At 59.6% G+C, this 15,375-nt stretch overlaps 1 protein-coding gene across 1 annotated transcript; it reads right to left on the bottom strand.

Annotated features, from left to right (window-relative positions):
* Nucleotides 1–7,129: 7,129 nt before the first annotated feature.
* RHBG (Rh family B glycoprotein) lies at nucleotides 7,130–12,955 on the bottom strand. Its single transcript, XM_068415216.1, has 10 exons — nucleotides 12,775–12,955; nucleotides 10,924–11,110; nucleotides 10,380–10,530; nucleotides 9,811–9,958; nucleotides 9,328–9,494; nucleotides 8,969–9,106; nucleotides 8,664–8,797; nucleotides 8,336–8,457; nucleotides 7,395–7,468; nucleotides 7,130–7,195 (listed from the first exon to the last, which is right to left on the bottom strand). The coding sequence occupies exons 1-10, from the start codon at nucleotides 12,953–12,955 to the stop codon at nucleotides 7,130–7,132; spliced, it is 1,368 nt and encodes a 455-aa protein (XP_068271317.1).
* Nucleotides 12,956–15,375: the final 2,420 nt, after the last annotated feature.

Raw genomic sequence — 15,375 nt, forward strand, 5'->3', positions numbered from 1 at the left:
CCGTGGCAGGGGGGTGGGAACTGGGTGGTCTTTAAGGTCCCTCCCAATCCAAACCAGTCTGGGATTCTATGATTTACAGGCTCTTGCTTGCACGTGGAAATCGCACAGGTTTACACTGGAACTGGTTCAAGCCCTGCTTGTGCCACTTGCGCTTTGGGGCTCTGGTTGCGCGTGGGACCAGACGTTACTCCATCAGCTTTAAAGAGCAGCTGGGATTGCTCTTGGACGATCTACAGAACGTAAAATATTAAATACCTACCTGTGGGCAGGAAAACTCTGCAGTCTAATCTCAGCATCTGATGATTACAGTGTTCTGGGACAGGGAGAAAAGCGAAGTGACAGTATTAGTGCTTTGGAGGATTATGCTGTAGCTCCGTGGAGTCCCTTAAGCCAGCAGTAATACCCACCTTGACATCCAGCTCAGGTGCAGTGGTACCTCTGTGTCGCTGACGTACCACGTGGAGCGGCTGGGATGCTGCTAAAGCTCGTAAAAGGGACGGGGGTTTGGAGGCAGCTGATGTGGGGTTTTGTTTCTCTTTGTTTTCAGTCTGGTTTCTGCAGAAAATGAGATTTCTGTGATCACGAGGGTACATCTGTCACTTCTCACCTCTCTCCCAGGAACTTCTGAAATGGGACGTCTTCAGCCCTGTTCAACTTCATGTCAGTTTTTGATCCCCAGTGTGTGGGAACTGCTTTGGGGCCTTAGTTATATTTGTTTTTCTGAAGCTCATTTCTCCTACCAGCTCTAAAAAGCAGTTTTTACTTAAAGACAAAAGACTGGTGAAGGGCTGCGACCCTTCCCTTTGGACAGGGAGAGGAGAGGGGTCTGAGCGGTGGGGGCCTGCCAGAATGCACGCTGCAAATGCCTCTGCCTGGGGCTAACGAGCTCTGTGATTAAGGAAGCATCAGAGCATCTCAGTCCAAGGAGACTTCAGCCTAAAAGGTCTTTGCTGAAGGAGCCTCACACATCTCCAGGCAGCGCCTGCCTGCGTTGAGCTGCTTGCGGAGCTGGACAGTTGCCTGTCCAAAGCCCATCGTGGCAGCCTTTGGGCAGTGACGGAGGAGGAGAGGAAGGAGCAGGCTGCAATTAAAACACTCAACTTGGATGTAAATTGCTTTACAGGTGGCCCGTGCCAGAGGTGAAGGGGCAGGTTGCCCACGGCGAGCAGCGGGTCGGTCTCTGCCGGAGAACGGAGAGGGCTTCCCGGCACCGCTTCCACGCTCGCCCTCCCACCCTCCGGCCCGCTGGTCATGCCAATTTGTCACCAAGTTGGGATTTCAATTAAACCCCCAAAGGAGGGGTCAGGGGTTATGCAAACACGGTGGTAAAGGCCACTCGCCTGGAGGGCTTTCCCGGGGCCGCTGGTGCCGGCCCCTCGTTTTACACAGCCCCGATGACCCGGGCTGAGGGCCGGCATTGTTCCCCGCGCTCCATTCAAGAGGCAGTTTGTCAATAAAATTGACCTCTCGGCTCCCGGGGATGCTGCCCCCTCCTCTTCCTCGCTCTCAGTTGGCCGGAGCAGAGCTAACGGTGCCTCCGTGATCTTCACACCCCTGGACATGCCGAGGGCGAGAGCAGGGACGGGAGCAGAATGGCCACGTGCCGCAGGGCACAGCAGCGATTGTGGCAGCTGCTTCTCCCCGTGTTTGGGTTTTTTTTTTATTACTAGACTTTACCCTTTGGTCTTTTGCATCTGAGGGCAGTTGCCATCTGGAGGACTCAGAAACACCATCGTGAGCAGCAGGTTCATTCATCCTCTCCACATCTCATCCTCCTTTCATAGCCATTAACCATCACTCTTGCAGCCGCTCCCGTGTGCATCCCGTGATGGTTTGCTGCTCATCACCACTCATGTATGGTCAACACAGGGACCTGGAGGTCTTCTCCAGCAGAACCGAGCCCCGTTGTCCCTCCCCGTTACACAACCAACACCAAAGCCCCACACAGGGCAGCATCTCCCTCCCAAGCCACGTGCCCACCAGCACATCCACCCGCTGTGGGACACGGTCCCGCTTTTTGGGGAGGTCCAGGGCTTTGGGACTGCATCAGCTGCAGCTCCTACGTGCTAATTGTGCCGGGCAGCGTGGCAAACAAGCAGCGCGTGAACCTTGCGAGCCTGAGGAGGCTGTTTCAGCTGCAAGATAAATGGGTATCGCGGAGCAAGTGGCAATTAGCGTGGGTAAAGAGCCCCTTAGTGACTGTCCCTTACATAACACCTTTGTTCCAGGCCCTTCACTTCATAGTCAGTTTGTAAATAAACTTGACTCCCAGTTTTCCCGGGGCCTTTATTCCCCTCTTTATTTTATTTTATCATTCTTTTAACCCGGCGAAGAACGAGCCGATTGTTCGCCCGACAAGGAGACGCGGCGCTTTGAGGCGCTGCCCTGCCCGGTGTTGCCCACTCGCCCTGAAACCGGCACTGGCAGCAGCCAATGACAAAGCCACCCATGTGGCCACCACGCCAGCGATTTTAATTGCTTCGCCCCCACTGACGGTGCCCGGAGGCTCGTTACGCCACTGGCAATGAATGAGGGCGTGAAAATGGAGCTCTCATAATTGCAATGGGTCGAAGGTGGGGGAGAGGAGGCTTGGCAGAGAGGCTGAGCTCTGCCCCCCAAGTTTGGGGTCAGGGAGGGAATCTGAGAGACTCTGGATCAGCCCCAGTGCAGGGACCTGTCTCTAATTCACACCGCATCCTCCCTGTCACAATATAACCTGCGGGTCCCGAGAGGCTTTGCACCCATGGGTGGCCTCTGCCAGGCTGGCGGTGAGGGGATGTGCCTGGGTGGGTTTGAGGTGCCCAGTCCCAGGATTTGGGCATGTGGGGAGCAGGGCTCCATGACTCTCCTGCCTTTGACCTGCACGCTCGAGCTGTGGTTTGCTTTATGGGTCCTTTTCCTTTTTTGGAGCGAGTCCAGAGGAGGCCACGGAGATGATCCGAGGGCTGGAGCACCTCTGCTCTGGAGACAGGCTGGGAGAGTTGGGGATGTTCACCTGGAGAAGAGAAGGCTCCAGGGAGACCTTCTAGCACCTTCTAGTACCTGGAGGGGCTACAGGGAAGCTGAGAGGGGCTTTTTACACGGCATGGAGTGATGGGATGAGGGGGAACGGTTTTAAACTGAAAGAGGAGAGATTGAGATGAGATATTGGGAAGAAATTCTTTGCTGTGAGTGTGGTGAGAGCCTGGCCCAGGTTGCCCAGAGAAGCTGTGGCTGCCCCCTCCCTGGCAGTGTTCAAGGCCAGGTTGGATGCGGCTTGGAGCAACCTGGTGTGGTGGAAGGTGTCCCTGCCCGTGGCAGGGGAGTGGGACTGGATGGTCTTTGAGGTCCCTCCCAACCCAAACCAGTCTGTGACTCTGTGATTGTCTAAAGGGCAGGGGCTGCTGGGGCAGTCATGGAGATGTTTAGTACCACGAGCAGCGGCTCTTCCTCCACCACCACGCTGGGGATGCCGCCATGGGAAGCTGTCAGGCACTGCTCTTTGTTTGGCGCAGGGATGGTCGGGCCCCCGAGCCTTCCCTCTCCCATCTGGTGCCCATTATTAGCCGCGCGCACCAGCCTCGTCTGACAAGGAGCTTTACAGGTGTCACTCGGATAACGATTCACACTCTTAACGAAGGTGGGAAAGATGATTAGCTGGCTTTCTATCAAACAGCACCCGGCATCAGCTGTTCCTGGGGGTGGGGAGGCGGCGGGGGCTGCCGATGTGTAAGGACACGTACGCCGGGAGCTCCAGGAGCCCGGGCTTTGTCCTGCCTCTAATTCCAATGGACTCTCGGGCACTTCTTTGTGTGCCTTAGTTTCCCCAGCTGTAACAGAGAGAGGTTGTTACTGGTTTTCCTTGTAAAACACCCTTTGAGCAGCTGATGGAGCTCCTGTATTAGCAAGAGGTGATTTAGGCAGGTCTCTTGGCAGCTGGGCTGCCACGGGAGAGGGCGAGGGAGCTGTCAGAGTCGGGGCTCTCAGGGGACAAGGGGGAAATGTGAATTAAATGACCCCCCCTGGAAGCAGGGATGTGGTGTGATGCGTCTGGAGCGTGTCTGCAGGCGTGGGGAAGGGGTCCCTGGTGCCAGTGTGGCACGGGCAGGGCTTGCTCCATGCAGCTGTGTCCATGCCCTCCCCTGCCTGCATCGTGTTGGCGGAGCCTTGGGCTTTTCCTGCTGATGTATTTTAAATAAAGCCTTGTTCAGTAGGCAAGGCCCAGCATCCCTGAGCCTGGTGCACGCACACCGTGCACCCAACCCCTGCGAGCTGGCAGAATTTCTTCTCCAGCTCTTTCCACATCTTTAATACTGTTGGAGAAGGAGGCAAAATAGGAAAATGAGACTAAAATGAGCTTTTCTCAGCTGCTGTTCAGGGAAAGCGATGCTGTCTCACAGTACATGTGATCTGAGGGTGAGCCCTGCTTTGGAAAGCGAAGGAGCAGAGAGCTCCCCGCAGGGCTGGGGAAACTGAGGCACGAGCAGCACCCAAACCACCCTCGAAGCAGAAGAGGGGTGACGGTGAGGTGCTCTCCCAAGCTCCTCATGCCCCGTTGGGGTGTGATCGTCACCCAGCCACCGTGAGCTGCCTGTCCCAGGACGGGTCCCTGAGCCGTGGGTAGAGCCTCTCCCCGAGCGAGCGGGATTATCTGCTTAGCCACACCATCTGTTCGCCAAACTGCCATCATTATGTTCAACTTGGGAAGAAAACGGCCCCTACAGAGAAGCAATTTGTTCGCTGACTAAACCTTTCAGGCTCTCGCCATCCGAACCGACCCTCGCCGCTGCCCGGGCGAGCTCTCCGCTCGCGCCCGGCTCGCTTAAACAATCTGCGGGGCGAGCGGCGGCGCGCAGGCTGGGTCGCGTTGGTAAAAGGGAGCGGGGAGGGTGCGGGGCTCCCCTAATCCGATTACAAAACATAACAGCCTTTCAGAGGGGAGGAGGAGGAGGAGGGAGGTCCGTTTCATACCTGACCCCTACGTCTGGGGGTCTCGCAATGATCTCACTGGAGGGGCTTTTCTTCCCGGCGCAGTGGGTTGCTTTTGAAACGTGCTGCGAGGAGATGGAAAAAAAAAAGGGGAAAGGGGTTGCCTGGGAAAGAGGAGGAGAGGGCTGGGAAGGAGGGGAGGTGGGGAGGGGGTGGCACAGGGTAGGGGTGAGCCCTGCACGCCGGGCTGGGGGTGCTGGTTGGAGCCTGGCACCCCTTTTTGCTGGGGTCCTCATCCCGCTTCTCCCTCTCGCATCTCTTCTCCCTCTTGCATCTCTCCTCCCTCTTGCATCTCTTCTCCCTCTTACGTCCCTCCTCTGAGATGTGGCACCGTGGGCACGTGGGACGTGTCCTCCCCTGTGACCTGAGCATGGAGTGGGGCTGGGGTCTCTGCACGGAGCAGGGACAGCAGAAACCTGCCCCAGCGCCTGCGGTGGCAGCAGGACCGGGGCCGCGTGGCCCTGCTTGCCTGGGTGTTGTCGTGGAAATTTTGTGGCACCAAAGCATTTAGCAAATGTGTTGGTTTTCTTTAATGAACAACTGAAAGTGGAAAGGTTAAAGTGATGGTTTGACTTATCCAGTCAAGAAGTTTTGAATTTCTGCTGTGGAGCAATGCTTCAGACTCCAAATTTTCTCTAATTTGATTTAATTCCTTTTAGAAAGGATAAAAAGCCTGGTTTGAAAATGACGTTTTATGGTCAGCCTGCAACCAAACGATTACTGTTGGTTTTTTTTTTTATCTTTAATACAATCATTTAAAACAAAATCTGCGTGTTTTAACAGGGGCAGGTATTAAAACAAGATGGTGCTGAATGTGACCGCTTTGGTTGGGTAGCAAACCGCTCACCCCAAACCTCGTTGTGCTGGCCCTGAACCCCCTGTCCCCTCTGCGTGGGATGGGGCTGTGGTCCCCTCCCCGGGGAGAAGGTGCTGGCAGCTGGTGGTGGCTGGAGTCTGGCACTGGAGGTGTGAAAGCATCTGGCAGACGCCCCCAGGCTCGGGAGAGGTGGGTCCCCCCAGGCCCCCTCCTTTAGGGGACCCCTGGGACAGCCACTATCACCCCCCAACAGCCCTTTGGGGCTGTGCCCCTGCTCCAGGTGCTGCAGGACCCCTCCTCGGCTTCGCTCGAGCTGCCACAGTCGCAGGGTGCTCAAACCTGCTCCCACGCAGGAACTTTGGGGGCTGCGGCCCACCCGTGGGGCAGGTAGGCAGGGGGAGAGCGTCTCTGTGAGGAGCACATAGAGATGGGGTGCTGGGTGCTGCTGGGGCTCCTGGAAAGCAGAGGGACCTGGGGGGCTGCGATGGCCGGGGGAGCATCCCTGTCCCTGTCCTCCTGTTTTGAGGAGGGGGGCTGTTTCTTGGCCCTGGTGTAGGGTGCTGAGTGGTGAGGGGAAGGCAGGGGGGTCACCCTGTGCTGGAGACCCCGGTGTCACCCTGGTCTTGCCCCCTGGTGCTGGTTGCTCTGGGCTGTTGCACCCTCTGATGGCCAAGGCTCTGTAGCCACCTTGGGGTGGGGGGGAACAACAGGGATGGAGCACCCATGAAACCCACCACCTGAACATCAGCCTTTAGGGTGAAGGGGGGTCCTGGGGGCTTTGCTTTCCTCCCTGGAAAGAAACCTGGAGGAAACTCAGCCAGCAAAGCCAGACAGGTGCTGTGTGAATTCACCGGCAAGTCCTGAAGCTACAAAAGATCTACGTGTTTTAATTGTTATGTGTAAAAGTGTCTGGAGAAAAGTCTTTGCTGTTTTCTGTGGAGCCTGGTACTCCCCTTCCCCGACACAGCAACCCTCATTGCCTTCCTCTCTTCGGAGAGCAGTATATGGGGAAACTGAGGCACAGAGCAGAGAGGGGAAGTGGATGAGCTAAGTCTGGACACCCTGAGGTGTCCCTGGGAGCCGGGTCGCTCCCACAGCAGGCACCTGTATCACTGCAGCATCTCTTCACCCCACAAAGGCCCGTGGGCACCCGACTGCTCCCCGAACCTTTAGGGGCCAGGAGCTGGCGCCCATGTGGGGACAAGCCTGGCTGTCACCGGAGCAGGCTGCTGGGAAATTCAGGCTGCTGGGAAATTCAGGCTGCCAGAAGCTGCCCGGCACTGGCCATGTTGGCAGAGGGTCGAGCTGGTGGTGCAGGACCTCACCGAGGGGGGGTCGGGGTCATTAGACCAAGGTGCTGGTGCCCGGCTTCTTCCTGCTGGCCCCACGGTCGCATCCTTCCTCGGCCACCTGCGCCAACGCAGAGACACGGAGAGGGGCAGAAATGGGCCCGGACGGGATGGGGGGGACTGGGGGGGATTTAACGAAGCTGTGTCCCACCCCAAGCGCTGCTGCGGGGGGAGGCGGGGGACGGGCAGCTGGGGGAGCAGCACCGAACCCCTGCAGCCCCGTAACCCCCTTTTTTTACCAGCAAACCCCCCAGCTTTACCTCCCAGAGGACTGTATTTTCCAGGTACCGCGTGTCCGAGGGAGAATTCAACCCTTTGATTTTCAGGATGGCTCCTGAGGATGCCGAAAGCCGGGCGAGGACGTGTGAGACCGGGGCCAGCCCAGCCCTGATTAGCCCAGCCCAGATTAGCCCAGCCCAGCCCAGCCCGGCTCCTCTCCCCGGGCCTCCCATGACATCTAGTGGCAGCGCTGGGCTGGGCTGCGGGGACCCCCGGGCCTAAGAGGACCCCCAGCTCCGGGCGGACCCCCCAGCTCCAGCCCCGGCCCCAGGGGTACCCCCAGCCCCGGGGGGTTTGCGCAGCCCCGAGCACCGCTGGGCTCTGCCCGCCCCGGCTGATGGGGAGGATCCGCTTTGGGGCTGCTCCTGGTTTTTTTTTCATAGAATCACAGACTGGTTTGGGTTGGGAGGGACCTCAAAGCCCATCCAGTCCCAAGTCCCCTGCCATGGGCAGGGACACCTTCCATCAGACCAGGTTGCTCCAAGCCCCATCCAACCTGGCCTTGAACACTGCCAGGGAGGGGGCAGTCACAGCTTCTCTGGGCAACCTGGGCCAGGGTCTCACCACCCTCACAGCAAAGAATTTCTTCCTCAGATCTCATCTCAATCTCCCCTCTTTCAGTTTAAAACCGTTCCCCCTTGTCCCATCACTCCATGCCCTTGTCAAAAGCCCCTCTCCAGCTTTCCTGTAGCCCCTCCAGGTGCTGGAAGGTGCTAGAAGGTCTCCCCGGAGCCTTCTCCTCTCCAGGCTGAACAGCCCCAGCTCTCCCAGCCTGTCTCCAGAGCAGAGGGGCTCCAGCCCTTGGATCATCTCCGTGGCCTCCTCCGGACTCATTCCAACAGCTCCGTGTCCTTTCCCCCAAATCTATCAATTTCCCTGCCCTTCGCATCCTTTGTCCCGTCCCACCAGAGGCAAAACTCACCTGTGAGGCACCCGCCAAGGATGGCGAGCAGGAGGGTGACGAGCAGGGCGCAGAGGTGGCAGAGCGCCTGGTAGGCGGCTGTCCGGCTGCCCTGGGCCACCAGCGGCAACACCAGCTCCAGCCTGCAAGCCAGCACAGGGACGGGTTTTTGGGGAGCTTGTTCTCCCACGCAGGGAAATGGTGGTGGTCTCCACTCGTGGCTCTGGGTGATGTGCTATAAGGGGGTGCTGTAACTGAGGGTGCATGGAGCATCCCTGATTTCAGAGGTCGTGGTGGCCCCAGCTTGGTGCACGGAGTCACTGGCACCCCTGATTCTGCTTATTCTCACCTGCCACCGTAAGCATCCGCGGTGGCCAGTGCTGTCAGGAGCGTCCCCAGCAAGGCGCCCAGGATCCCCGGCAGCCCGTGGACGTTGTGAACCCCACACGTGTCCTGGGTTTTCAGCCTGGAGCGCAGGATGGGCTGGGGAGAGCATTATGGAAGAGCCGGGGTTCGGACAGGGGAGGGTTGCCCAGGGAGGCTGCGCTGCGGCTCGGTGTTTGCAGGTTTGGGAGCTGCAGGTTGGTAACCCCCCAAAGCGGGGTGGTCCCCTGACCCGGGACTGGTGTCCTCAGCTGTCCCAAGGCGACTCACCGTGAGGAATCGGAAGCCAAGTGGGGGGATCAGGCCGGCCAGAAACCCCGCGATGAGGGCCCCGAAGGGGGTGACCAGCATCTCCCCAGCCGTACCCATCATGGCTGCGCTGGCCAAGGTGGCATCCTGGAGCTGAACCTGATGGAGCAGGGCGTGGTCAGGGGAATTGGCTCTGTGGAGGACATCAGCATGGGGCTGGGGGGTTTTGGGCTTCCTCAGGGATCAAACTGGGTCTTAACAAACCTAAGAAAGCCTAACGGGCATCCCCTTTTGCCCCAGGGGTATTCATGCTGGCCGCCCCTGTAGGATGGGACACGGGCAGTGCATGAGACTTGGGTTTGTCCCAGGAGAGGACCTACCATCCGCAGCGTGCCCTCCTCGTGGAGGACAGGCGAGAGGACAAAGGTGGCCAGGGTGCTCGCCGCCAGCGAGAAGTAGGTGTTGAGCAGTGCCCAGGACTCAGCGTTGTCGCGGGCTGTGGTGGCTGAGGTGAAGCTGGGCAAGAAGATCCACAGGTAGATGGTTCCTATGGGGAAGGGGAACAGGCAGGTTTTGATGTTGGGGTTGATCCTTTGTGGGAAAGAATCTTCTTGCTAGTGCCAAGAGATGCAAGTGGCCACAGGTTGTAGTGTGGGAGGTTCAGGTTGGACACGATGAAGAACTTTTTCCTGAAGAGGGTGATGCAGCCCCAGGACAGGTCCCCAGGGAGGTGGAGGACCTTTGTCCTTGATGGTTTGCAGGACTCTGTTGGTCAAAGCCACAGCCACACTGTCCTAATGTTGGTGATGGTCCTTCCACCACCGTGTCTACGACTCAGGTGTTGTAGGATACGAGCTCCGTACCAACCGCAGCAAAGACATCTGGCTGGTGCCCCGTGTCCTGCTGCTCTTTCCTCTTGTCCGTATGGGGCTGGTGCAAGATCCGTGAAACCATCAAGCCAAAATAGGCACCGAAGGTGTGGACGGTCAAGGAGCCCCCACTGTCCCTTACCTGGTGAGTACAGAAAAACACAGTGCAGGAATCACAGAATCAACCAGGTTGGAAGAGCCCTCTGGGATCATCGAGTCCAACCATTGCCCTGACACCACCATGGCAACTAGACCAGGGCACTAAGGGCCATGTCCAGTCTTGTCTTAAACCCCTCCAGAGATGGTGACTCCACCACCTCCCTGGGCAGCCCCTTCCAATGGCTAATGACCCTTGCTGAGAAGAAATGCTTCCTAATGTCCAACCTGACCCTCCCCTGGCCAAGCTTGAGGCTGTGTCCTCTTGTCCTATCGCTGGTTGCCCGGGGGGGATATGGAAGGGGGGGGGATATGGGATTTGTCTCTACAAAGGCAGATCTTGACATGAGGAGCCTAAACCCATGGTCACCCCATTTCTGGTGGGCCCCCCCCCACCGGTGACTCACCCCCATGAGACTGTGCAGGATGTATTCGTTGAGAGCGAAGAGGGTGACTCCCAGCAGGGTCAGCAGCAGCATCTGCACAGGGTTTACCCTGCCCAGAACAGCTCCGGTGGCGATGAGAACGGCTGCGGTGCAGAAGTCAGCACTGACCATGCTGGGGAGGAGAGGGAAGGCGTGGGGCTGGACCCGGTGCTGCTGGGGGGGTGAGCATGGGAGCTGGGGAGAGCGGAGTTGGGGGGGACAGGAGCTGAGCCTGCAGCCTGCACCCTGTGTCCCACCGCTCCTGCAAGCTGAACGGGCAGCCCGAGCCTTGGTGACAAAGGGACAGCTGGGCTTGTGGCAGGAGAGGGGCCAGTGTGGCCCCCTAAATGCCTGGCTGTGACACTGGCAGTACTTACACGGCCCTTACTAGTGTGGTACTCAAATAACTCGTCCTCATAATCCTCCTCCAAAGCAGAGCTGTGAGTTTTACAGAGGAGGGAGCCAGCGTGCCAGGGCTGGACCCCGGACGAGCGAGGCCGGGCAGCTGCACCCCCTCCTGCCTTACCTCTGAGCTCCCACGTAAATTTTGCCGTTCAGGAAGAAATATAAAAACCCCTGGATCAGTATGGCCCACTGCACGGCGAAGGCCACGACGAGGATGCTGATGGCCACGCTGCCCAGCCCGTAGCGACCGAGGAAGGTCACAAGGAGCCCGAAGCCAAGGAGAGCTTGGAGGTGGACATCGCGGAAACCTGGCAGAGCAGAGGTAGAAGGATGGGGCTGGAGGAGGCGTCGAGGGCAGGCAGCCACCCTCCTGCCTGCCGGTGCCCCCGAGGGGACTCGGACCCCCCCATCTCTAACAGCTTTTGGGGAGCTGAAGGCTTCAGCTGATAGAAATGGGCTACGTGCCGGTGGAACCGGGGTGGGTCTGGCCTTGGGTCTCCCTTGGAGGTCTCCAGCAGAGAGCACGAGTGGTTGTTGCTCATGGTAGTGACAGGTAACGCCGTGGGGACACAGCCCCTGCCACCCTGTTTGCAACAGCCCTGTGCAGGTACCTCAGTACACGTCACCCTGCGGCCCAGAAACCTCTCGAGGTGGCCGAGATCCACCTGCACCCGTTACACCAGCGCAAAGGTGGGTCTGAGACGTCAGCCACCCCCTGGGACCTCTCTGCTGGCCCTGAAAACATCACGTCCTGCGTCATGGGGCAAGAGGACCAGAAGGATGAACGGTAAACTGGGACCAGTCCGAGGAGAGGGGACCTGATACTCACCCTTTGCAAGCCTCGGCCGTGCCAAGAGCTGTGCCCCGTCCTGCCCCGTGTGCCGGAGCCGTGAGTCACTGCGTGCCGTGGGTGGGGATACGTGGGCAGGCGAAACCGGGAGAACCTGCCTGCTCCCTGCCTGCTCCCTGCCCGCTCCCTGCTCCTTGTCTGCTCCCTGCCCGCTCCCTGCTCCTTGTCTGCTCCCTGCCCGCTCCCTGCCTGCTCCCTGCTCCCTGCCCGCTCCCTGCTCCCTGCCCGCTCCCTGCTCCCTGCCTGCTCCCTGCCCACTCCCTGCTCCCTGCTTGTTCCCTGCCCACTCCCTGTCTGCTCCCTGCCTGCTCCCCACTCCCTGCCCACTCCCTGCCCACTCCCTGCCTGTTCCCTGCCTGTTGCCTGCCTGCTCCCTGCCTGTTCCCTGCACCCTGCCTGTTCCCTGCCTGCTCCCTGCCTGCAGCTCGGCTCCGATCACCTCCCCTCCCTCGGCCAGGGCGCTCCGGAGGCCCCTTTCCAACCTCCCCCCTTGCCCTTGCCTCGGCAAAGCCGGGGTCAGCCCCTCATCCCCCAGCCCAGGAGGAGTTTCCCAGCGATGCCCAGGGGGCAGGAGGATGCTCCCGGCCAGGCGGGACCCCCCAACCCCACCTTGGACACTGTGGCAGCACCGGGGGAGCCGAATCCTCTGTGAAAGGGGCTCGGTGCAAATCCCTCGACATTGCAAAACCCAGCCAGGTCGGTGGGAGGTTTTGCAGCCCCCACAGAGCCAGGAGCAGCTGGGACAGCTGCTGGGGACAGGAGGACAACCCCAGGTTTGTCACCGCACCGAGCGATCCCCTCTGTGCTCCAGCCACTGAAACCCGTGTCCTACACCCAAATATCTCTGGTTTGGTCCTGGTTTTGCCCAAGCACATGGGAAATCCTTGCAGCACGTCTGCTTTCCACTCCCCAACCCCTCCTCGGTGGGGTGCATCGATACCCCAACCCTGCGCCTTGATGTTCCCCCTCCCCTGTTTTACTCTGGAGTCTGATCCAGAGCTGGACGATGTGACAGGGCTGCAGCGTGCACCGAGCGCGGTGACATCCCATGCCACCCCCTCCGCAGCGCCTGGGGACCCCATAGGGCCGCTCTCTGCACCCACCCGGGGTGGGGGTACTCACGGGGGTGCTGAAAACCCAAATCCTGGTTCCTCCAGCTGCAGTTCAGCTGCTGGGAGCAGAGGCCGGGGCTGTTCTCTGGGCTGTACCGGACAAAGATAGCGAAGAGGATGATGGTGAGGGTTTGGAGGAGGAAGCACAGCCCGGAGAGTTGAAGCCTCGAGGTTGTGGTGTGCGCAGGCATGTTGTGGGGTGACCAGGACGGGCAAAACCCCCCGAAACTGGGGGAGACACGAGGAGAGACACTCTGGGGCTGCAAACTCCGCCTGTCGGGGTGGCTGCCAGGTCCTGCCCTCGCCTCGGTGCTTCCCGAGGGCGGAAGAGGCAGCCGGGAGCTGGACGGTGCTGCCAACACGGAAACCCCGGGCTGGCCGTCCCGGTGTGCGCCGGCACTTGGGTGGGAGGCTCAGGCCACCATGCCGGGGCTTTTGGTGTCAGTGTCCATCTCATCTGGGTGCCAGAGGGTCGGGGTGGGATTTGGGGTGGGGGGGGAGGCGTGGCTGGGGGAACTCGGAGGTTTCAGCCTTTCTGGAGGTTGGACATGGGAGAAACGTGGTGGTTTGGGGGGTGTCGGGTCAGATGGAGGTGGAGGGGATGGTGCAGTGGGACCAACGTGCTGCGGAGGTGCTGGGCTCTGGCAAGCTCAGCAAAGCCAGGTTTAAACTCCCTGGTCGGTAGGAAAAATGATGGTTGGGGGGGGGGATTTGGTGAAGGGGTGACCCGCGGGGGAGGAGGAGAAGCTGAGCCTTGGAAAATAAGGGCGAGGAGTCAGAGGCTGCCAGGAGAGGTGGGGGGGAGCTGGGATGCGAGGGTTCCCTTCGATTTTCTTTGGCTGCTGCTGCTTTTGTGGGAGGTGTTTGTAACGCCCCGAGAGCGGGTGGACATCCTGAAAAGGGAGAGGAAAAGGAGCTGAGAAGTCAAACACGGCGTGCGGTTGTTTGGGAAGGGACTTGAGTGACTCCTTTCCGCAGCGCCCGGCCAAATTATGATCTCAGATAAGCAGCGTCGGGCTGGGGTCATGCCCTGACGGGATGGGGAAGGGGAATGAGTCACTTTTGGAGGCCCTGGCGAGCGCCGAGGGCTGTAGCTGTTGCCTTCACTTGGGAAAAATGCAGGAAAAGACTCAGCTCCTTCGTGATACCGTGGAGCTGGGAAATGACATCCTCCTGCCAAGGAGCTGGGGGGTGAGCTGCTGGAAAGCAGCTCTGCGGAGAAGGACCTGATGGACAAGTTCCCCACGAGCCAACAATGTGGCCAAGGTGGCCAATGGTGTCCTGGGGTGCCACAAGGAAGAGTGTGGGCAGCAGGTCGAGGGAGGTTCTCCTTTCCCTCTACACTGCCCTGGTGAGGCCACTCCTGGAGTAACTGTGTGCAGTTCTGGGCCGCCCAGTTCAAGACAGACAAGGTGCTACTGGAGAGAGTCCAGTGGAGGGGTACGGAGATGGTCAGAGGGCTGGAGCATCTCTGCTGCGAGGAGAGGCTGAGGGAGCTGGGGCTGTTCAGCTGGAGAAGAGCAGACTGAGGGGGGATCTTCTCAATGCTCACAAATCCCTTCGGGGCGGGTGTCAAGGGGATGGGGCCAGACTCTTCTCAGTGGTGCCCAGCGCCAGGACAAGGGGCAACGGGCACAGACTGAAACACGGGAAGTTCCATGTGAATGTGAGGAAAAACTTGTTTGCTGTGAGGGTGCCAGAGCCCGGGCACAGGCTGCCCAGGGAGGGGGGGAGTCTCCTTCTCTGGAGATATTCAAACCCGCCTGGCCTGACCCTGTGCGACGTGCTGTGGGTGACCCTGCTTGGGCAGGGGGTGGGCTGGGGGATCCCCAGAGGTGCCTTCCCACCCCAGCCAGGCTGGGTGATGTGGGCAGTGGGCTGGGGGCGAGGGGCCGGGGAACCAGCGCACGCCCCGGTGCCGCTTCCCCCACGGGGAGGTTTGTTTTCGGTGCCGTGCGTGCCACGGCGAAGCCGGGATCGCTCTGTCCTCTCGGTGCCGGGGAACAGACGCTGCTTGTCTTGTGTTTCCTTTGAGAAGAGCTTCCTCCACCCCTGGAGATGGACCCTGGGGGAGGGCGAAGATAAGGGAGCCCCAAACACAGCCCCATTGTGCTGCCTTGTTTTGCTCCCGGCAGCATCCCGGCCCCAAGGTGACGCTGGGGAAGCCTCTCCGATGCCTTTTTCCAGCACAGGATGAGGCTGGTGGGATGCAAGAGCAGCAGGACCGCACTGGCACGATCCCAAAGGATGGGAGCAGCATCTCCCTACTGGGGACTTTAAGAGGGGGCATAAAATTAACCATTGCCCTGATGTCTGTGGGAGCAGATCCCAGCACCGGGAGTCAATGCCAAGGGGAGACTTTGCCGGCCCGAGGGGCTGCCGGAGCCCTGTGCAGTGCTGGCATTTTCCCCCAATTCCCCAACAAATAAAGGGATGTTTGTGAGCCGGGCGCGCTGTGTTTTGCTGAGCAGAACAATAAAGAGAAAGATGCTCACAATGGGAAATTGTGCTTCCTCCTCCCCGTGCGTTCCTCGGGGAGGTGTCGGGGAGGGGAAAAAAATAAAAGAAGAGAAGAAAGAGGGAAGAGACAGGGCAGGGAGCGAGGGCACGG

The sequence above is a fragment of the Nyctibius grandis genome, chromosome 17 (genome assembly GCF_013368605.1).
Source record: "Nyctibius grandis isolate bNycGra1 chromosome 17, bNycGra1.pri, whole genome shotgun sequence".
Taxonomy (NCBI): domain Eukaryota; kingdom Metazoa; phylum Chordata; class Aves; order Nyctibiiformes; family Nyctibiidae; genus Nyctibius; species Nyctibius grandis.

Bases quoted from the DNA above. Each gene is read 5' to 3' on its own strand.
- RHBG (XM_068415216.1), bottom strand. From the start codon at position 12,955: ATGCCTGCGCACACCACAACCTCGAGGCTTCAACTCTCCGGGCTGTGC. The intron at 9,959-10,379 runs GTGAGTCACCGG...TGTACTCACCAG, and splicing joins TCCTGCACAGTCTCATGGGG to GTAAGGGACAGTGGGGGCTC. The intron at 8,458-8,663 runs GTGAGAATAAGC...GCTGGCTTGCAG, and splicing joins GCGGATGCTTACGGTGGCAG to GCTGGAGCTGGTGTTGCCGC.